This window comes from Anabrus simplex, chromosome 3 (genome assembly GCF_040414725.1).
Source record: "Anabrus simplex isolate iqAnaSimp1 chromosome 3, ASM4041472v1, whole genome shotgun sequence".
Classification (NCBI taxonomy): Eukaryota; Metazoa; Arthropoda; class Insecta; order Orthoptera; family Tettigoniidae; genus Anabrus; species Anabrus simplex.
In genome coordinates, this window is record NC_090267.1 from 41016491 (window position 1) to 41040165 (window position 23675).

General features: G+C 39.0%; 1 protein-coding gene across 1 annotated transcript in view; it reads left to right on the plus strand.

Moving 5' to 3' along the window:
• Positions 1 to 23675, plus strand: part of LOC136866980 (nose resistant to fluoxetine protein 6) — a 210567-nt gene that overhangs the window by 117060 nt on the left and 69832 nt on the right. The window contains exon 10 of the mRNA XM_068226785.1: positions 19166 to 19326. Coding sequence (XP_068082886.1) covers positions 19166 to 19326 — 161 coding nt within the window. The remainder of the gene's footprint in view (positions 1 to 19165; positions 19327 to 23675) is intronic.

Below are 23675 nucleotides of genomic sequence, written 5' to 3' on the forward strand. Positions count from 1 at the left end.
TTCTCTTGCTGAATCCAATATTTCATGTTGCAGATACCCGGCAACGACGCATTTCACTCCCATTTGTCCGGAGTCACAAAGACTCCTCCCAGGTTTAGTATTATTATTATTATTATTATTATTATTATTATTATTATTATTATTAATATTGAAAATGAAAATAAAAACAATACAACCTGTTTTTCAGTCAGTGACGGGGTCAGGGATGGAATGAATGAAGCCCCCCTTCTTGCGGCGATGATGTTGCCGAAGCCTGTCGCACTCCTCTGGGGAATGACTGACAGATGAAATGAAATGGTAGTGGAGAGTGTTGCTAGAATGAAAGATGACAGAGAAAACGGGAGTACCCGGAAAATAATCTGTCCCGCCTCCGCTTTGTCCAGCAAAAATCTCACGTGAAGTGACCGGGAATTGAACCACAGAACCCAGCGGTGAGAGGCCGACGCGCTGCCGCCTGCGCCACGTTGGCTCTCATTGTTATTGTTATTATTTTCCTTAAATTGAACATGTACAATCTTCACGTGGTAGATGGAGAAAGAGCAAGCACTACATACAAAGAAGTGTCTCCATCCCTACATGTACGTTTACGTATAATCTACTGAATATTTACATATGTAATTTTAAATGTACCTATTTACACTCCAAACACTGTATTCTTAGAATGATAATTAACATGATTTATTCTATTCATATTGAGAGTGAGAAGACCCAATCATTCATAACCCCACCCTCACCCCTGCATACACACTCTTCGGAGCTCATGTCCATTCACAACTATTCCCAGCCCTGCTCGCATACACAATCACCAACAATGCACACATCATTACTTGAATTCTAATTTGTACAAGTTATACACATCACATATTGGTTTCTACATATACATTTTCTTTACTGCGTGAAGGAAGTGATGAAGAGGAAGCAGTTTTACCTGAAGTTAAAAGTAGAAGGTTCCAGAGACGAGCAGACCGTGCGTAGAATAATTTTAAAAATGAGGTTGTTCTGCTGAGGGATGGAACAAGAGTAACTCCTTAGCCTCTCTTAACAGAGCGGTAATTGAGCTGCAGGCGGTGGAAAGGGGAGAGGTATGTTTTGCCTGTCAGGGATTCCTTTCGTGAAGGCTGTAATGAAATGTTAGAGATTTTATAATATAATAAATGTAATGAAAAGGTGGACTCCTTTAAACAATATAAATATTATTGTTATTATTCTCAATGCTGAAAAAGAGATGACATTTATTTCTTGTAAATTTCTAAGTAGCTTCAATCGGGTGAATGGTGATTCGATGATTTAGAATAACTTTTCTACGTGTTTCCAGTTTGTACGCAAGAACCAACCAAAATGTTTTTAGGAAATTTAGTATTTTTTCTACTTGTTTAACGTCGCACAAACACGTTGGAGGTTTTCAGCGACGGAAGGATGGGAAAGGGCTAGGACAGGGAAGGTAACAGCCATGGCCTTAGTTAAGGTACAGATCCAGCATTTTCCTGCTGTGAAAATAGGAAACCCGCTCAGTAAAACAATGGAATCAACAACACTGAATTTATTACATTTCGTCATTTGAGGCTTTTTTTATCGAACCCATTTGCTCTTCCTGAGTTTGAAGTGCGCCTTTATACTATTGATTTAGTTTAAATTAATCTAAAATGCAACAGATTTAGCCTGTTTTTCATACTACTTATCACCACATCCCTAACCTACTATTAAAATATATAATTGATTGTGAAGTTCATCACCGACCAAGAAGGCACAATAAGATATGCCAGGGCAAGACAAGAAACTCTAGTCAGAATCACGTCCTACTATATATAGCTGGGAGGCAAGGTGTGATGACGTTCCGCAGGTGATGTCACCCTGCCAATATAGGATCTAAAATGTACTTCTAATACAGACATCAGGAGATGGGAAAGAAACACTAAGTAGGGAGTTTAGACTAAGTCCAAGGGGGAGGGGGAGGGCAAATGAAATATTGCAAGGTCTAAGGATCAGGTGCCCCTATCCGACCAATTTCAGCAGCCTTATGGTACGGAACTAGGTTTCAACTGTTAATCCCATTCCACCACGAACGTTTACTGAATGCTTTCTACTCCCATTAGCTATTATTATTATTATTATTATTATTATTATTATTATTATTATTATTATTATTATTATTATTATTTCATAACTTTATAGTTGATAATATAGCAAGTATTTCGATAATTAAGTCAATCACAATTTATATAACTGTACAATATACGCCTTCATTATTCTCTTCGTTGTAGAGGTTTGGAGCCTTTTCAATTTATCATCCGTACAGAGCATTCAGGAATGTTCTGACGAAGTTGCAGGTCTTCAAAATTGCAGCCTTTTTTACCACATTGTGAGTGAAGATCTGGAGCTCTAGTTTAATTAAGTTTCCTGAAAGTGAGTCTTTGAGAGGAGAAAATGAAGATTTGTTACACTGCCTTGTTTCCTGACTCTTTCAACTTCCATAGTCAGTGGAGTATATTTATCAACATTCTCCCTGTATTTCTATTTCATATTATGGTCATGCGGGATAGCGACGTCAATGAGATATGTGTGGTGAATCTTTTTATGTGTTAATCTTATGTCTGGTCTATTGTGCGGAGTTGTTTTATCTGTTTCTATCGTTAGTATAGTTCAAAATTTTCATTTTCCAGTACGCTTAGCGGGGATTATTTGTAGTAAGGCACTCTGTTCTGGATCAAAGATCGATTCAGGGCAATTACTTGATGTATAACTTTGGTTACATCATTATGTCTGTCAATGTAGGATGTTGGCGCTAATAACCTGTGGTTGCTGATGACGGGCTCAAAGGTTTCTGGGCTGCTGATGCACTTCCTGCACTCGTCACACTTAGTAGCAGGATCATTAGGGATGTGTTTCCTATAACTCTTTGTTGAGATCACTTTGTCTTGGGTCGCCTGGTTGAATCCCTCAGCTTCTAGAAATACCTCTCCCCTAGACAGGCATGAGTTTGAAAGTTGTTTATCACTGTTCTCATCATTGCTCTGATTGTAGCACCTTCCGTGAAGTTCTTTACTAGCCCATCTGCCTACCTTTTCCCTGTGCAGGATGTTGGTGTCTTTAATATTTATGTGGTGCTCATGTAAATTCAGAGGAGTGTAGTTTAGATCTGCTTCAATCACAGCTTTATGCAGAATGCTGCCATCTGTCCGGCAATGAAAGTATTTCCTCAGGTTTATTACTTGTTGGTTGTGTAGAGCTATAACATCAAGAATTACTCTGCCCCACTCTTCTCGGCATTGTAACTCTCTCTATGCTTGAATTAGGATGCATCATTTTGTGTTTAGTAAGCATTGTCCTTGTTGTGCGGTTAATGTTTTCTAGATCTGTTTGAGACCAGTTTAGAATGTGTCAGTGCAGTTACAAGATATATATTGATTGCCTTTGGTAGATTGGAAGCTTTAAGCTTAGTTTTTAAGACGAGGCGGAGTCTGTGGAGAAATTTATGTATGAGTTTTTCCTTCTGAAGTTTTTTCGATCTTCATTGATTGCTCAAAGCCTAGATACTTATATGTTTAATTCTTCCCATGCTTTCAATTTTTGATCAACTGCAATGGTTAATCCTTCTGTCCTATACCATTGACCCTTTTAATGCTATTTATTTTGCATTTGCTGGTACCAAATTCCATGCAGATATCTTTGTAAATGTTTTCCGTAATATTGATGAGGAAAGACATTTTGGACTTGTTTGTTGCAGATAATTTGATGTCATCCATGTAGATGAGGTGGTTCAATTTGTGAAGGTTACGTCTATTTATTTTTATTTGATTTCCATAGTTGGTCATCTTCAGGGTCTGAGAGATTGTGTTGAGACATAAGCAGAACCATAGTGCACACAAAGCATCATCGCCTTGAAAGATACAACGTTTGATTGGGATAACCTCTGTTTCCGTGTTGATGTTGGTGTTCGTCTTCAGGATGACGTTGGTACGCCAGAGTTATATTGTTGTAGTAAGAAAATTGATGAGGGTTTCATTTATCCTATATACTTTAAGAGTGTGGATTAGCCAGTTACGTGGCACCACATCAAATGCCTTTCTATAGTCAATATAGGTCATCAAGAGATTGCGTTGCTGGTTCTGTGTCTGCTGTAGGATTACATGATCTATTGTGAGCTGTTCCTTGCAGCCTTGACCACCCCTCTTATAGCCTTTTTGTTCTTCTGTCAAGATATTTTACTGGAGTATGTGCCCATAGATGATGTTGGTGATGACCGATGTGATGATTTTGTAGCGTGTGTGCAAACAGATTGTTGGTCTATAATTGACTGGGCTGGCAGTTTCATAATTCTTTGGCAGTATGTAGGTTCGGCCTTCGATGAGAAATTGCGGTAAATGTTGAGGATTATCAATTAACTGAGTCAGAAGATTAAGCAGCTTATTGTTTGTGCTGGTAAACTTTTCGGGCCGATGATCTAGATGTTAGTCCCCTTTAAAAAGCAAGCAAGCAAGGTAAATATCTTATACCAATAGTTTTGTAATTTATCTGGGCCTGGAGTTCACCAGCTGTGTGTCTTGTTAATAACCCTCTGTGTATCTTGCTTAGTGATGACTAAGTCTTGTTCTGGATCAACGTTTGAATTTTTTCATGTATTTTATGGATCCAATTTGCATCTACTCTATGTTGTACAGGTTTGGACCACGTATTACTCCAATAGTTTGTTATTTCTTCTTCATTTGGCACTTGGAAAGTTGCTAATTCAACCTTTTTATCAAGACTTCTGTAGAATGCCTTTTCATCAACCCTGAAGAGAGAGTTCTGAGTCCTTCTTTGATAGCTTTCCTTATAACTCGTCAATTTTGCCGTCTGTACAGCCAGGTTTGCTTTTAGTCACCTATAGTTACTTGCATTTCTTGGTCTCGTTTGTTTTTAATATTTGGTATCTTTCTCATGATTTTTGAAGTGAGTTTTCTAGTTTTATTACCAGAAGCATACTCTGTGAGCAGGCCTAGCACTTCATGCAAGCCATGAGGAATTCTTTTCGTACTGTAGTTAAAGTTTTGGTCATTGCGAATATGGTCGTGGAGTGTTAACACAGTGACAGTCGCGCAGTATATGAGTAGATGAAATTCTGTAAGATATTTTACTTTATCAAGAAATGATGGCAGACATTGGTTAATATCTTCAATAATCTGTTTAGTACTATGATTTGATCTCAGTTTTGGGATAAAGGACCTTGAATTTGGATCACTCTCCTCCAATTTGATAAATGCTGCCTGCATAATGTCTATTATTTTCCCATGATCCTCTGATGTGTTTTTGTTCGTTTCTGTTTCTGAATGTGGGGATTGATTATTATATGTTATTCCTTGTGTTTGTATCCATTCTTTGATGATTTTCATGGAAGTTCTCAAGCTTTGATTGCAGTTCATTGAGGACTTCCTGTTTGATTTGTTGTATTTCAAAGTCCGTTAGAAGGCTATTCCGTAGTACAGTTATATGCTGATCACTTACCCGTTGTTCGGTTATATTCAAGTATGGGTGTTTATCGGTAAACGGCTGATGCATTGTAGTTCGGTATCCAGTTGTGTTTCCTTCCACGTCCGTTGCTTTGAAGTAGAAACGCACGACGTCTGTATTCATTTTTCGAGTCCATCTCAAGCATTTTCTACTGTGGCCAGCCTTGGTGGTTGCAGAAGAACTGGTGATTTGTAAACTGTCACGTCCAGCACCAGCTCCAGACGTGTCAGGACGTTCCGCCGGCAGCGTCTGCTTCTTCAATTCTTTATTCACTAAAGTCATCAGACTTTGGGTGTTGTCGTTTATACCTACGACCAGGTTTGCAGTCATCTCCTAATGATTATCAAAATTGCTGATGAGAATTACAACAGCACTGCATTTGTGATGTACAGCACTTAGGAAAAAGGTGTATAAGCATAATTATGTAAAAGAAGGCAGAGGTCAGATCACCTCCACTTTTAACCCATGAAGTTCTGTTATACTATTATTATATATATATATATATATATATATATATATATATATATATATATATATATATATATATTGCGAATGAGCCCATTACGACTACGCAAAGTACTTAGAGACAGGCATTTGCCTTTCTTTGTGCCCACACTTCCTTCATTCGTTTGCTGTGTGCTTCTTTTCTCTCTTGAGACCATGTTGTTCCGGTCTTTTTCTTTGGTTTTTCCTCTTGGTCAACTTGCCACTTACGAACTTTGGTTCTGAAGATAACCCGGCTTTGGATGTCTTCAGGTGTAATTCCTGCCAGTTTGAGATCTGTTTTAATTTCGCCAATCCATTTTATTGTGTCCGTTTTAGCTTTACTTCGGTTTTCATAAAATTCAACTATTTGCTTGGTAAGTCTATCTGGGTTCATCCTTTTTATATGTCCAAAGAATCTTAATCTGCGTTTTCTGATGTCGCTATGAATGTTAGAAAATTGTTTGATTTCCTGTTTCCCTCTAAGGCGGTACTGTTCATCTACGAGTTTTGGGCCTAAAATTTTTCTAATGATCTTGCGTTCCTTTTTCTGAATATTTTCTAGATCAGTTTTCCTGTTCAAAATTAGTGTCTCTGATCCATAGAGGCATTCTGGTTTCATAACTGTATTATAGTGTCTTAGTTTAGCATGCTAGGAGAGACACTTTTTGTTATAGAAATTTTGGGTGAGTCTATACGCAGTTTCCATTTTTTGGCATCTAACTTCATTGGCTTTTGTTTCCATTCCATTCTCCTGAATTATTTCACCGAGATATTTGAATTGCTGGACCCGTTTTATTTTGCCATATTTTGTCTCCATGAATTTAGGGGCTTCTTTGCTGCAGGTCATGTATTCAGTTTTTTCAAACGATATTTGGAGGCCGACTTTTTCCGCTGTTTCTTTCAGGAGTTCGATCTGGTTTATGGCTGTTGAAACGTCACGAGTTAAGTTTGCCAGATCGTCCGCAAATGCCAGGCAGTCTACTGCTAATTTGCCCTTACCAAGAGTGATTGGTTGGTCAATCTTGAGGGCAGACTTCTGTTTGCGCCATTCCTGTATTACCTTTTATTATTATTATTATTATTATTATTATTATTATTATTATTATTATTATTATTATTATTATTATTATTATTATTATTATTATTATTATTATATGCGAGTAGAAAACATACACATTTACAGTTAATGTACAAGTCAGTCTGATGTACACAAAACATAACATGTAACATGCCTAGTATTTTGCAATGTCCAATACACCCGGAATGGCTTGTAGATGATCCTCCGTGCAAGATGTTGGGCACAGAGGGCACTGAATCATGTGTGTAGTAGTTCTTTATTGTCCACATTCAAAACTTGTGTCATTTGTATTAAACCCCCTTTCTTAAAATTATCCCTGGATTTTCCCACTTGATCGTAGCCTGTTCAGGGACTCCCACATCAGCCAGGTTTCATTATGTCCAGCTGGTAACTGTTCAGCTGCTGGCATCCACCCGCGAAGGTGAAGGGTCCTTTTCTTCCAAAGCTCCGACCTTGCCTTCTCTGGTGGGACAGTAAACACCTCAGATGTCCTGAGGAAGATCTTCCGGGATCTCAGCAGTTGCCTAGGAAGACCATGTCCATGGACGGGGTAGGCACTGTTTTGTTTCACTTTAAGCGTCTCCTGTTGGCAGCTACTTTTATACGCACAGAGGGTGGCGCTATTGCAGCCAGGTAGTAGAGCTTATCTGTCCAAGTAGACTTTAAGTAACCTGGAATCAACTAGCAGGTTTTATTGAGAGCCGTATCTACCTGCCTGCCATGGGATGAACTAAACCAGTCTGGGGAAGCATATTCAGCAGCAGTAAAACACAGAACCATTGCTGAAATTTGGATTGTTTGAGGATGAGAGCCCCATGGTATTTCCGACAGGGACATGAACCAAGGGCTGGTGATCAAGTGGATGCGCATTTATTTGTCTGCTAGCGACTTCGCGGGGACTCGAATCTTGGAACGCCACGATGAGGCTAGAATGTATTTCCCCAAAGCAGAGCTAGGGGATCTCTGGAGGGAAAGGAGGGAAAAGTTATCCGCACCACATGTATTTGTTGAGTGGGGGAGGTACACATTTTAGCATCGTAATCTGGGAACCATCTTTAAAACAGCATGACCAACTTCCTTTTCCACATTAATTAAAGGAATTAACGATTTTAATAATACTGCACTGTGGAACGATTCGAAAGAGCTAGTCGTGATTTGTGAATTTGTTAGAGTGTGTGACGTCTATTATAGTGATAATCTGTTAAAAGAAGGAATAGATGATTACCTAACAGGAGAAGGGTACAGAGTCAATGTGTTAAATGTCTTGACGACCACTTGACAGGGGGAATCATGTGAGAGAGCCGAAATATGAAGACAGTTATTTATTCATTACAGGGGACTATGCGATCGGATTTCGTCCAGGTGAGTTTTAACAATATTATAAGATCACTGTCACCTGATTATTGCGCCTCAAATACACCGAGAACAGAGTGTATAGGAAATTTGAGATGGGGAAACTTCTCAGCTAATATAAGGCTTTGGAGACGTCAGCCCAGTACAGTCGGTGTTTTTATCTCGCGAGGGACAGATGTGTGTCGGTATCGGGCACTAGGTCTCTTTGTGTGAATTCCGTTAATGCAGAGAATAGTCAAAATGATTTAATTCGAGTGGTGTATGAATAGAACTAAAATGAGGGACATAATTAAAAGCGCGGTAGAATTATTCGACGATTTTTGAACAATAAATTGAACTATTATTATTATTATTATTATTATTATTATTATTATTATTATTATTATTTCGAATGGGCCACCAGAGGTCCACGGGCCAATTTCAATTCCTTCTTCTTTGTTCTTTCCTTTTCTTCCAGTACGCTTTCATCTGTTCACTATGTTTCTTCTTTCTGTCTTCAGACCACTTTGAACCAGTCTTTTTTACTTTCCTACCTTGGAATCCTTCTATTTTCAATACTTTTTCCCGAAAGCCTTCTCTATTATTTATTTCTTCTGTTGTTATATTGTTTTTTTCTAAATCCTTTCTTATTTCATTGACCCAGCTTGTCGTTGATTTCTTACCTCACAAATATCTGAAAATCTTACTGGTTAATCTACTATCTTGCATTCGATATAAATGTCCAAAAAACATAAGTCTCCTTTTCCTCATTACATCTGATATATTTTCTATTTTTTGATATATTTCAGCATTACTTCGTAATTTACAACTTTCTGCTGTGTTTTGTGGGCCTAATATTTTCCTCATGATTCGCCTTTCTAGTATTTCTAGTTTATCTAAATTATAGTTTAATGCCAGACATTCGCTTGCATATAGGCATTCTGGCTTCACTACTGTCTTGTAATGCCTTATTTTTGCATTTTTGGATAGGCATCTTTCATTGTAGATATCTTTGGTGACATCATAAGCTCTCTCCATTTTATGTACCCTCTCCTCTACTGCAGATTTTTCTAAACCATTTTCTTGGATTATTTCCCCTACATATTTGAATTATTTTTTACCCTCTCTATTTGGCCAATATCTGTTTTCAGAAATTTTGTGCATCCCAAATATTTGTTAAAAATTTTGTTTTTTCTGCAGAAATTCTTAAGCCAGTTCTGCTGGCGATTCTTTCCAAGACATTTACTTGGGTTATAGCAGATGTCACATTTTCAGAACGTATTGCAAAGTCATCTGCAAATGCAAGACAATTTATTTCGATCCTTTTGTTTCCTCTTCCTAACCTTATCGGTGAAATGTTGAGTTCAATAAGTTTTTCGTTCCAAATTCTCACTATTTTCTCTAGGACACAATTAAAAAGAATTGGGGATAGTCCGTCGCCTTGTCGTACACCAGTTTTTATTTTCAAAGGCTGTGATATCTCTCCCAGAAATTTCACTTTAGAGACTGTGTCTGTAAGTGTTTCACGGATTAGATTTGCCAGTTTAGACTTTATGCCAAATTCTCGAATTATTTTATATATAGTTTCTCTGTCAACAGAATCAAAAGCCTTTTTGAAATCTACAAACATGACTACAATGTCCTTTGAATTAAGTAACCTGTGGCGAATTATTGACTTAAGATTGAATATTTGTTCTGAGCATGATCTTCCTTTCCTGAAACCACCTTGATATTCACCTAAATGATTGTCTAGTGTTGTTTCTACTCTGTTTAATAAAATCTTGGAAAATATTTTATATGCCACTGCTAATAAAGTTATTCCTCTGTAGTTATTAACGTCCTGTTTATTACCTTTTTGTGGAGTGGATGTATCAAGGCTACTTTCCATTCCTCAGGAATTTTTTCAGTTTTCCAGATTTCTTCAAAGAGAAATTGTAGCTCATTTGCTATATTTGGCAAGGACCACTTCAAAAGTTCCTCTGTAATAGAATCTTCTCCGCTAGCTTTGTTGTTTTTGAGGGTTTTAATTACTTCTTCAATTTATTTTATAGTTGGTGGTATGTCTTCTTCCAAATTTTCATCAATATCTTGAAATTCTAATTTATGACTTGGTTCAGGACAGTTCAAAAGTTGATAAAAATATCTTGCTGATATCTCACAATTTTCAGTATTGCTTAGTCCAATTCTGCCGTTTTCATCCTTGAAACTAACATTTGTAGTTTGGTACCACTTTAATTAATTCTTAAAGGTCTGATAAAAGTCACGGGTGTTATTTTTTATAAAGTATTTGTCCATTTCTATAAGTTTCTCCTTTTGAAAGGCTCGTTTAGTACTTCTGATTACCCTTGCTTTGTTGTTTAAACTGATCAAAATCTTCAATTTTCTTTGAGCATTTCCATTTTTTCCATATTTTAGCCCTTTCTGCTAAAGCTTCTTCACATGTTTCATTCCACCATATTTTCCTTTTATTTTTTATTGGCCCAAATATTTCCTGTGCTGCATAATTAATTGCGTTGGATATTTTTTGCCAGTTGCCTTGTTTAGCCACTTTAATTTCATCTTGGTAGTTTTTAATTGATTCTTTTGTTATAGTAAGTCTGTCTACATTATATTTTATTAACCTCTGTGGCTTTCTTTGTTCTTTATTAGGTAGGAGTTTGGCTTTAATTTTCGAGAGATAATGGTCAGAATCAAATTCACCATTCCTTACTACTTTCATATTCATAATTTCTTTTGTACTTTTTTTTGAAACAGTCACATGATCTAACTGAAATTCTCCTAACATTGGGTTTTGAGATATCCATGTTTTAGCTTTTCTGGGGGAGTTTTCTAAAGAAGGTTGACATTAGTTTCAGATGATAGCTTTGACACAAACTGATTAGCCTAATACTATTTGTATTTGTTCTTCTGTGGGCTGGGTAATGTCCTACTACATTTCTAAATTTCTTTTCTCTACCTATTTGTGCATTGAAGTTACCTAATAGTAATATGGTGTTCATTTTCGGAATTTTGGATATTTCATTTTCCAAACGAACCCAGAATTCCTCTGTTTTTGTGGGTTTTTCCTATTGTCTTCATTTATTGGTGCATGGCAATTAACAAGTGTGTACGTTTTGTTTTTACATTTAACTGATAGGAGAGATATTCTTTCTGGGTCGGATTTAAATTCTGTTACATTTCCTATTATACTTTTATGAATGTAGAAAGCTGTACCAAGTAGTGGCATCCCCTTCATAATTTTGATTGCTGGTTTTCCTTTAAAGATCCTGTAGTTACAAGAGTCTATTACATTTTCATCTAGGAATCTAGTTTCTTGAACTGCCAAAATTAGAATTTTGTTTTTCTCTAGAAGTATTTCTAGTTCTTTTTGTTTACCAGTCTTGAGTAGAGAATTTACATTTAAAGTGCCAAAGAAAAGAATTCCGTTTTGAATTTTATTTGAGAAGGATTCCAAGGTTGCTCCGACTGAACCTTCTGATTGCAGTTGTTGGGACTCCCCAGAACCTTTAGTCCCAATGCATTGCGTGACGCAATGGTGGATTTCTCTTTCGAGTTACCACCTGGGGTAGTGCCTTCATTCAGCGGACTTTCCATACTGCAATTGAAATTGTATAAAATACAAAGTGGGAAATTAGATTCCAGGATAAGATCGGATTGTTAGTCCGAAATTTGATTTTTGTTCGTGGTTCACTCCACTAGGCTCTTCCGCTCTCTCCACCATTCGGAACTAAAGCAGAGTTCCTCTTCCGCCTTCAAGACCGTTGGCCAGGTTTCACCTGTAACCCTAGGCAGGGGCCCTTACTGGGTGCTACCACCCGGAGCCAGATGGACCCAGGTTTTTTAACGAGGTTGTTACTCCTCCCCCTCCTCACTTCCCCGTCTCTTGATAGACGAGGCGCCGGGCTTGGGACCGGTAATAGCGGAGTTATTATTATTATTATTATTATTATTATTATTATTATTATTATTATTATTATTATTATTATTATTATTATTATTATTATTATTACTTCTGTCGCCTGAGACAAGGAAGGGAGACGAGTAATATCATAAGCATCATTATGAGCAGTGATACAGGGGTTAATTCGGTGTCGTGCTATCAATGAGCTGTAGGATAGATTAAAATACCCTTTATTAATCCATTTGATTCCGCTACATTGAATCAGATTTACGTTCTATTAGTGCGCGGTGACGAACGGAACGGGTATTAACTGTGTGTGTATCCGTGCCATAAATACTGAAGATTTCCCGTGCCTAGGACCATGAAGTTTTTCCCTAGCAGTCGCCGCCAAGAGTTGGAATGAACAGCTGTCAACGTGGACATGAGTCAACACTAAAACCAGGATGGCCACCCCGTAGCTAACCGAGGTGTCATCGAGGGACAATAAGGCTGAGTAATACTATTCCATTATGCATGAAGTGAGGGATGCGGAGAGTTCATTTTATAATGCTGTAGCTATTAATTGATAGGGATTCTTAGTTAGTTAAATTGCAAATGTGCAAAGGCATGGCACAGAGTTTATTTTAGTAACAAGTCTGAGTGACTTAATTTGTAGATATGGGAAAAATTGTTTGTGGGAAGGTTTTCATATTTCATTTCTATTTGGGGAATACTGCTACTATCCCTAGAGGTTAATTTTATGTGTAGATGATTTGAATATAATGGTATCATTAGTCCTTGTAATTGCTTACGTAACAGGGGATGCGTACTCAACCGGCTGGCCTACCATGAATGCCAAGTAATACTTGTGTATACTATCCTGCGTGAAAGAAGAAATGTTGCTGTGAGATAACCCAGAGAGCCAAAGCGACGACCTCCTATGAAACATATAGCTAGGTCCCATTTTTATTGCGAACGATTATAACGTGTGTTTTCAATAACTGTAGGACCCTAATTACACTTTGGGTTGTGTGAAGTTAAAACTGTGCTTGCTTGTAATTGCCGTGTGACTTTCTGTCGACATGAAGACAACGTAAAGTAACAATTAGTGATCACGTAAGTCACGGAGGCCCATCAGGTAGAGATTAGACCCATCTTTAAAGATGAATATATATATATATATATATTCGTTTACGGCCATTAGAGACCACGTTAGATAACAATTACATGTTTCTGGAAGCCTTCCTCACAGCCCAGAACTTCAGCATCCTCTCTCTGGCAGCCTGTCTTCTTTCGTCCGTCCACCCACGGTTAAGTTTTGGTTCGTCATGGAATCCCTGAAATCTGTCGATCACTGACCTAAACTTTGTTCGGTTTGAGATGTCTTCCGAATTTAGTCCTACCTGTCTGAGATCCTTTCTCACCTCCCTGAACCATTTGTCCGACACTTTAGGTCTGCTGTCTAGTATTGTGAAAATCCTTTTCGTTAGTCTCTTCTCATCCATTCTAAATAAATGCCCATAGAATTTAAGTCTCCGTTTTCTCATGCACTCAGTTAGCCTTTCATTGTCTCGGTAAAGTTCTTCCCTTCCTCGCAGCCTATACTGTCCATCCACAATCTTTGGACCCATTATTTTGCGAAGGATCTTTCTTTCAAATTTCTCAGCTTCTCTCAGTCCCGCTTTTCCTGTCATTTGGAGGCACTCACTAGCATACAGACATTCCGTTTTAATCACTGTATTGTAGTGCCTTAGTTTAGCTCGTCTGGAGATGGTTTTCTTCTTGTATATAGGATATGTCCTACGAAAAGCCGCAGCCATTTTCTCCCGTCTGGTGTTGTTTGCTTCTCTTTCATTTGTTTTCAATTGCACTATTTCACCCAAATACTTAAAGCTATCAACTCTTTCTATTTTACCGTGTTCTGTCTTCAGGTACCGAGGGGCTGTTTTGATGTTTGTTATATATTTAGTTTTTTCGAAAGAAATCTGTAGTCCTGCTTTTTCTGCTTGTAGTTTTAGTACATTCAGCTGTTCTATTGCTGTGTCAGTATTCCTAGATAGCAGCGCAACGTCATCAGCAAAGGCAAGGCAATTAATCATGACACCACTTTTTGACCCTCCAATGTATACTTGGTTAAGTAATCCTTTTCTGTCCAGTTCTTTTTCCCACTCCCGGATAATCTTCTCCAACACACAGTTGAAAAGAATTGGTGACAATCCATCACCCTGCCTGACTCCTGTTTTAATTTCGAACTGTTTGGAGTTCTCTCCCATGAACTTAACTTTCGAATGTGTCCCAGTTAAAGTCTGCTTAATAATTGCTGTTGTTTTGGCGTCAATTCCAAATTCCACTAATATATTGAATAGCACTTCCCTGTCGACTGAATCATACGCCTTTTTAAAGTCTACAAAAACGACTACCAGATCCTTTGAGAGATGATTCTCTAGTACACGTTTCAGACTCCAGATTTGATCAACGCACGATCTTCCCTTCCTAAATCCCGCTTGATACTCGCCTAGTTGATGATCCACTTGTTCCACAAGTCTCCTCTGAAGTGCTTTAGAGAGTGTCTTATAAGTTGCAGATGTGATGGAAATGCCGCGGTAGTTGTTAGGATCTGCTCTATCACCTTTTTTGTGTAGAGGATGAATGATAGCATTTTTCCAATCTTCAGGGATTACCTCCATTTCCCATATTTTTTCCATTTCTCGCCTTAAAATTGTTATTGCGATTTCTCCACCACTTTTCAGCATCTCTGCTGTGACAGAGTCTTCCCCTGCAGCTTTGTTGTTCTTTAAGTCTGTAATTATTTCACGGAGTTCTTTTTCGTCAGGGGGTATTGAGTTTTCATTCCGTTGCTTTGGATCCTCTTTTGGCCATTTATTTTTAGGTTTTTCACAGTTCAACAATTTCTCAAAATATGTAGCTAATATCTCACAATTTTCATTCTTATTCACTGCCAATTTTCCATCTTCCCTTCGAAATCCCATGGTAGATGGTTGATATCCATGTATGTGCTCTTTAAAGGTCCTATAAAAGATTCTAGTATTGTTCTTCTTAAATTCTGTGTCAATACTTCGAATTTCTTCAGATATTTGATTCCTTTTGGCTTGCCGGAGGATCTTTGCTGTCTGTTTGCGTACCTCCTTGTATGTCTCAAATTTATCTTCTGTTTTATCTGCGTACCATGCTTTATAGGCTGCAGCTCTCCTATCAATTGCTACATCACAGTCTGTAGTCCACCTTCGGTGTCTGGGAGTTCGTCGCAATGGTGCAACATCCTTAGCTATATTAGCCATATTCTCTCGAATATCCTCACAAGTCTCCATTTTCTTCTCCCGCATACGTCTTTGAAAGTCGTTTCTGTTTTCTTGAAGTTTTTCATGGTTTACTTTTATTGACGCATTCGGAGAGAGTCTCTTCTTGTTTAGCGGTAACGGCTTGAATTTTATGCGGGTCAAGAAGTGATCAGAGTCAAGATTGGCTCCTTTCCGTACTACCACATTCATAATTTCTTTAGTGTTTCTCCTTGAAATTGCAACATGGTCCAGTTGATATTCACCTAGGTCTTTCCGTGGAGCGCACCACGTTTTCTTTTTCCTTGGCAGTCTTTTGAAGTACGTGGACATTAATTTAAGATCGAATGTCTCACATAAGTCAATAAGTCTCTTCCCATTCGTATTTGTTCTGGTGTGAGCTGGATAACCACCCACTATTTTTCGGAACTGACGTTCTTTCCCAACCTGCGCGTTGAAGTCACCCATCAGAATTTTGACATGATTGCTTGGCGTCTTTAGCAATTCATTCTCCAATTGATCCCAGAATATTTTCACCTTATCAGGATTGTTTCTGTTGTCTTCATTTATGGGGGCGTGTGCATTGAATAGTGTGTATCTCTTGTTTGCACATTTCAGTGTTAGAGTGGAGAGTCTATCAGAAGGAGAAGAGAAGTCCGTTACGGAGTCAATAACCCTTTTGTTTACACAAAATGCTGTGCCAAGTTGCTGCAGATTTCTTCCAATTTTTCGTCCAGGTTTACCCTTAAAGATTCTATAATTTTCTGAATCAAACGTATTAATATCAGTAAAACGCGTCTCTTGCACTGCTAGTATTAGAATATTCTGATTTTCCATTTCATCCAAAGTCCGTTTTAATTTCCCCGTCCTAAGTAGAGTCTGTATGTTGATAGTTCCAAAATAGTGATGTTTCTTTGTCCTTAGATTTTGTTTTAGGTTAGTCGTGTTTGTCGTTAGTACGTCATCAGTCTGGCTACCAGATGGCTCCGACTCCATCTTGCATGTTGGTACAAGCTCCCCAGAATCCGAAGGCTTGTTTGCGCCGCCTGGTGCGACGGTGGATTTCCATTGCTGGGTACCACCTGGGGTAGTTTTCCTTGAAAGTGTTTCCATCATGCATAATGTTACCTCATGGTAATGCTTGGTGGGACAGATTACTCTGTCCGTGGTTAGAACTACGGTTGTTAGCCGTAGAGCCAGTTCTTCCGCCCTCTCAGCCGTTGGGAAATATCCTCATCCGCCATCGAGACCGTTGACTGCAGACCTTTTTGCCTCAGTTGATCCGCGGGTGTTTATTTGGCTAAGCCTTATTCACACCTGTCCTGCATATCTACAGGAACATTCCCTATCAGCCATATGGGACGCGCCGTGTCGGGGTTGAGGCCCCCCGCCCCAGTGTCTTCCGTGAAGTTATGCCAAACACTTACTCAGTTCAGTGCGTGACCCCCACGGAAGCTAACCGGGCACGGCTTTAAAGATGAATAATAATAATAATAATAATAATAATAATAATAGAAGCCGGTGTTGTCTTATTTAGATATCTGTGTCTACTGGATTACGATCGGTCCACTTGTGTGTAAGAGTGTGTGGAGCAAATAAATTGACCTGCTGAAAAATGCGTCAGGTGAAGATGTTAGAATGGAGTTAAAGTCAGGACTCATGGTGTGATTTTTTAAAAGTTGGACTGTGGGTTGACACGGAAATAAGAAAGTAATTAGGTGTCACCTCGCTGTAATGAGGGTGTTTATTCTGTGAAGCGAAATGGTGTGTTTATGTGATATATAAAAGGGCGAAGGAAATGGTCTTCCTTTGTCAGGTTTAAGTTATGTCCTGTCCTGTTTCCACGCCTGCGGCCGAGAGGGTGAGTGACCGGGACTTGTCTCTTAGTGTGTGCGCTTATGTACGTTTTGTGCCTTCGACCCCACACCGTGAAATCGTTTTCCGTCTCGCATTTGTTCCTGCAGTAATTGATTCATTTCCTCAGCCGACTTAAATATATGTCAGAAATCAATGGCCTGGTTTCTTTTACTGAATTGTTTTCATTCATATAAATCATTAGTAGGGATTTCAGCTTCCCTACAAACGTCGCGGATCCTGGGTTTGGCTCTGCGTGTGCAACTGGCAGTCACATTAAAGTGGGGACTGGTGATTAGCGCTCACTTGTGTTGTGTATACTGTATATTTTTCTCTTAAGTATTTATGTGTTTAATTGTGTTGTGATGTAATTCAGCGTCGACACTGGTGTCTGCCAATGGTGCGATGGGTTCGTGTATATGGGGATGGGGGTTCGATTTGAACCCAATGCACCTGAAGTTTGTGTTTGTTTATGTTATATTTTTAAGGTTATTCCAGTGGGAAATGTATTTGTGTTAGATCAGGTGTCACTCAGATTTGTTTATATTTGAGTATTATGATTTTATTCGCCAGTAAATTTGGAAATAGCTTCTCTGATTAATACTTAATATTGCGTACACGTGAAGTCATGAAACATATTCTTCTTGAATGGTTATACTTGGTCTTATTCCCAAAGTTTGAACAATGCAATCAAAGTCTAATTATGTGATAATCTATTTTGCATTCGCCTTGTATATTTGCGTCATTTTTCACCATCATCAGGATCATAATAAATCCCTTCGATTTAAAAATTTAAAATATACTTCTCATTCGATCCTAAGTAATTTTATATTTTGATGCCCACTTGATTTTAACCCAGATAACGACCCTGTAGATTTATCGCCGTAGAATGTATGGGTAGGGGCGGGTGCAATATATAAGCAGCATCTACCCGTTGCCTTCTCGTATCTTTCAGTCCTATTTTTAATTCCTGCTTTGAATTCGCTCCTTGAGACTATTCTTTTTAATGTATGTGTTAAAGATTCATGCTACGTTCCGCATTTTTTACGTCAGCTATAGTTGAACTCGTCGCAAATCACGAAAAATTATTTTAATATTCGAGTAAGGTAAAGGTGAGATTTCACTCAGTAACGCAGCGTGAAATCACGCTAGTTTGGCCGTAGCCTTCTGCTGTGTATAGGAAACTGCCCATTATTGCATTAGAAGATTGTTCCCGAGCCACAAGTGTTAAAATCTACCATCCAGCTGAGCACTCGCTTCCCTATTTAGAGACGCAGTCGAGAAGGTGGTTTTCCGTGTTTTACCATTTTCACACCAGATGTAACTTAATTAAGGCCACGGCCGCTTCCTTTCCACTCCTACCCCTTTTCTGTCCCATATGCTGCCACATGACCTATCCGTGTGATACGAAAGCAACTTGTTAAGAATATTTAAATATACATTTAAAGTTAATCTCACATAACCAACGTATAGCGGCCATCTTGCTTCGGGAGCCCTAGCGGAGCTCTACCGAGTTAGTCCCATAAGAGCCCATGTACCACCACTAATCCTTGAGCCAGGATACTGTGGACCACTTCCAACCACGTCGGGTGGTGCCACCTTCTGCTACCCAGGGTACGTGTATGAGAAACCTTGTGAAAATAGAGTATTTAAGATTCTTAACCATCTATATACATTTTCTCTAAATCATATTGAGGTTCTGGATGACTTTTTACTTGAAGCTCTAATAGAAACATCCTTCTTAAATTACAGATATATAGTGACTGGAGATATCTATGGATAACAAACGCAACTATTTCTGTGGATACATTCTTAGTGCTGAGTGGTTTGCTGGTTGCCTACACGTTTCTACAGAAAGTTCCAAAGACCAATAGTTTCAACGTACCTATGTATTACATACACCGGTATATCAGGTGAGATTTTCATTAATAGTTATATCTAGAGCCAGGATTTTTATGGAGTAACTATACCTCTAATATTTAAAGTTGAAATCTGACAGTTCTTGGAGGGAGGTCCGTTCATTGCCTGCCGGGGAGGGATAAAGGGAGTGGGGGTATGGTGCCATGGAAACGAGGGTGGGGCGACTGCGGTTGAAATGGAGATATATCTTCTGGTCAGCTCTTCTTGCTTGGAGTTGCCAAACCTCTCACTTCTGGGTTAGATCGTGTCGCAAGCAGTTCAGTGTGAGTGGCATTCTATTTCTGTTTCTGATTTGTGGTCGTTAGTAAGTATCTAACGGCATTGCATTTCATTTCGAGTTCGATAAGTACCGTTCGAGGGAGGGGGAGGCCCAGGACTCGTCCACCTCGTGAAAAGAATACCGCCGGCCGTGGTGTGACAATTCATCAGCAAGGAAGAGAAATTGTTTTACGTGTACAGAGACAAAAGGCATGTTGAAGGCTATAGGTACCACCCCTAATAATGTTATTGGTCTTACGTCCTGTAGCACTTTCAAACACCACCAGACTGAGCGAGGATCGAACCTGCTAAGTTGGGATCAGAAGGCCAGTTCTCCTCTGTCTGAGCTTATCAGCCCGGTCCCTGTTAAAGGTAACGGAACATGAGACAAAGTCAGTCACAGTCTACAACAGAATGAACGCGGAAACAAGTGAGCCGGAAGCGAGGGGTGAAAGAAACGAATGCTGGAATGTGGCAACATCGTGAAATGGCACCTGCAATGCTCCCCCCTCCATCCCTACCTGTTAGAAATCATCTTTACGAATTAGAGGTATAGCAAAACCCGGCCACACTTCGCTGTACCTCAGTCTGATATGTAATGATTGGATAAATAAATAAATGTATTCTAGCGAATATGAGATCAGTCGCACATTTGAAAATCCGAATTAAATTGTTGTTGTCATGTAACTTTCTTTTGCAACTAATCAACAGCAATATGCCTTCTGATTCCAGTAGAGATTCGGCAGCGTGCATTACATTCGATATTTTCATCCCCGATGAAATAGATTTGGAGAAATTTATGATTATTACTGGGATAAGGAAGCAAAGAAATAATGATCTGTGGTAAATTTTGTCCCTGAATATTAAATATCGTCATAAAATGCTCTGCTATAACGCTAGCCCCGAACGAAGTCATCTGAAAACAAGATTTGTAATGTATATTTTTGAGGAAAGGTTTTGAATCATCAGTAATTTCTTTTACGAAACTTTTCAGTGGTTCTTTTGGCTGCTCAAGTTTAGATAGCTCCACTTTTACGGTCCCGCAGCACATTCCTGGAGTTTCTGCTTTCAATTCATTGCTGTGCAGTGCGGACAAACTTTGTCCATTTTTCCGATTTGAACGAATTTTTATCAGGTATTGTATTAAATATCCAGTTCATATAAGAAATAGATTCGGTGATATGAAGCTCGATCGTCAGATATTGTAACTGCATATGTCTTCGCTGTCGATCTAATGGTTCTTAGCGTTGTTGAGATGATTGTGCTGCACTTTTCCTCGTGAGATTTCAAGTCTTTCTTACGCTGATCTGCCGATTCTTCTGTTCGCCTTTGAGAAGTTCAGACACTTAACACGTTCATTGTCGGCTGAACGTTCTTCATCAGGACGGTTTGATATTCATTGACGTTCTGTGATTGCGTGTTGAGAACGGCGGCCTATGTTCGAACGTGGGCGAGGCATTACAGATGAAGGTTAATGAATGCGGGACTATGACTGAAGACTAAAAGGCTGCCGTACATGACTAAGATTCTATTATTATTGCTTAAGGATATGAAGTTAGATCATTCAAATATTGCAACTGTATACGTCATAGCTGTTGATCTAAATTTTTTCGATAAATATGAAAACCCTCTAGACGGGTGATATCGTGATATTAAGTTTAATGAGAAGCACACGAAGGATCCACGCATTATCGTATATTGAGATAGATTTTCCTCTAAGATGTTGGCAGTACGGTGTCACTATGGATCGAAGGCTGTGTCTAGGACTGACGCACGTGGCCACATTAAGGAACCATCACCTTGTCACGCGTGCTGGGCAGTATGAGACGTAAAGCATGACCAGATTAACTCCAAACAAGAGTTGTCGTTGATCGTCAGAAACAAGGCTCATGCAAAATTTATCGGGGAAAGTCCAGGTCTGAAGATACCATTTGGAATAATGTTGGACCCATGTATTCAGAGCTCCATGGTCTAGGTTTCAGAGCTGGGTCTCGACATTTGGCGTCCAGAGTAAAGTTGTGCTTCATACAACTTGTTTCTCACAGGTTGAGTTGAAACTGTGCCATCTGTAGCTCCCCGAAGATCATTATTCAGCAGCACAGTGACATTGTGTTTAGGGTTCCTCCGAGCTGACATTCGAAGGTAACGGTCATCCAGTGCAGTCGTAGCTCTAGAGTGACTGTGCGAGGCAAGCCATCAACAGTTTGTATCTCCCTGTACCACTTCCACGTTCGAGCTACATCACTTAGATCACGGTACACACGTCGAGAAACTGCCCTTATTTACAACCCTTCTTGACAATGAGATAATAGTAATGACGTGTGGTCCGGTGCAGGTCTTTCGAGTTTGCGCTGTATAGGTGACCTAACTGTCTATGAGGATGAGTCGCTTCCTATGTTGAATTGTAGTCATGAAGACGGCATACATACCCAGCCCCCGAGCCAGCGGAATTTACCAATGAAAGTTAAAATCCATGGCCTGGCCGGGAAACAACTCCGGGACCTTCTGGAACAAAGGCCAATACGCTAAACGTGGATCCGGACACATAATGAGATTGTACGTTCACGTTCACATGTCGACACTGCACGTCGTGCCTCTCTAGACATTGATTAGAGCACACCCCTAATGCAGAAACTTCAACTGAAATACCGTCTACAATTTGAACGTGGATTGGGATACGTGCTGTTGTGAGAATATTTATAAAGGGTCGTCTCTCCTGTATGGATCTAACAGATCAAGACGGAAACATAGTTAAATAACAATGTTTCAAGTGAGTAATAAATTCAACAAACAAAAATTAGGTTTCCACAAGGGAGCTTTGATTTAATTCCACATCAGGTTGTAGTACACAACACTGCTTCATAGAAACGTACGGTGGATTGCAGGTATAGCCGGGCGTTGACAGTTTTATGCTCTTCATACTGGTTCATGTATGTATTGTGACCGTATCGGTCATGCACATATTTATTTATTTATTTATTTATTTATTTATTTATTTATTTATTTATTTATTTATTTATTTATTTATTTATTATTTTATGCAGTGAAAAACTTTTGTTAAGCTCCCTTCTACATATTACAGAAAGTTGCATTAGGTTGCACATGCTCACACAAGGCTTCTAACTTGGTAAACAAGACTACGTCGTAACTGAAGGAATCCCCAGGTAGAGAGAGAGGGATGAATAATGCCAAGAGAAACAAAGTGCAATAGTAGTCAAAGATCAAGGCACGAATACCACTCAGGGATATGTTGGTAATCGAAATGTTAGGTACACCCGATGGAATTTTTGTTCTTGGGGAGAACCTAGACGACAATGTGGCGAACAGCAGTACAGGCAAAATGGCTTTAACAGTGATCGTCGGCCCTATTCTAGGTGGCCACGTCGGAACGATCAGAATTTCAGACAATCAGAAATCGGGAATACATTGGATTGTCAAGAGAAATTAAAGAGCATTGGTAAGGTTGCAGTATGTATGTATGTATGTATGTATGTATGTATGTATGTATGTATGTATGTATGTATGTATGTATGTATTTATGTACGTATGTTTATTTGTTTATTTGTTTGTTTGTTTGTTTGTTTGTTCCGTTCTCAGCCAGAAGGCTGGTTGGATCCTCAAGAGCTCCACCATCAGCTGTCGTAGATGTCCTACGCGTCACTGAAGAGACGTACTAGGGACACGAGGAGTGAGGTAGTTTCCCGTTGCTTTCCTCACTGAAAAAGAAGTTGCTATTGCATATCGATCTGCCAAGTCCACTGAAATGCACGCACCTGCCGTTACTATGGGCAACATTTTCACACAATTCATAGCAGGGACTGGCTGCATAAGGAATGGCATTGCTAGCATCACTCATACCTCGGTTAATTTTCATATTACCAAAGCCAAGGATAAGACTGATACAGGTCAATGAAAGTAACAAAGCTGCTCTAGCCCATACCACAAAACATAGAATTTCTAGGTCTCGCCAATAAATGCATAACTCGGTCATACACAGCTCTACTGATGGAGTATCTACTAACAAATAAATTTTACTTTCTGTCTTTGTTTTTTTCCGAGTCAATATTTTAGAGCTCTTAGTATG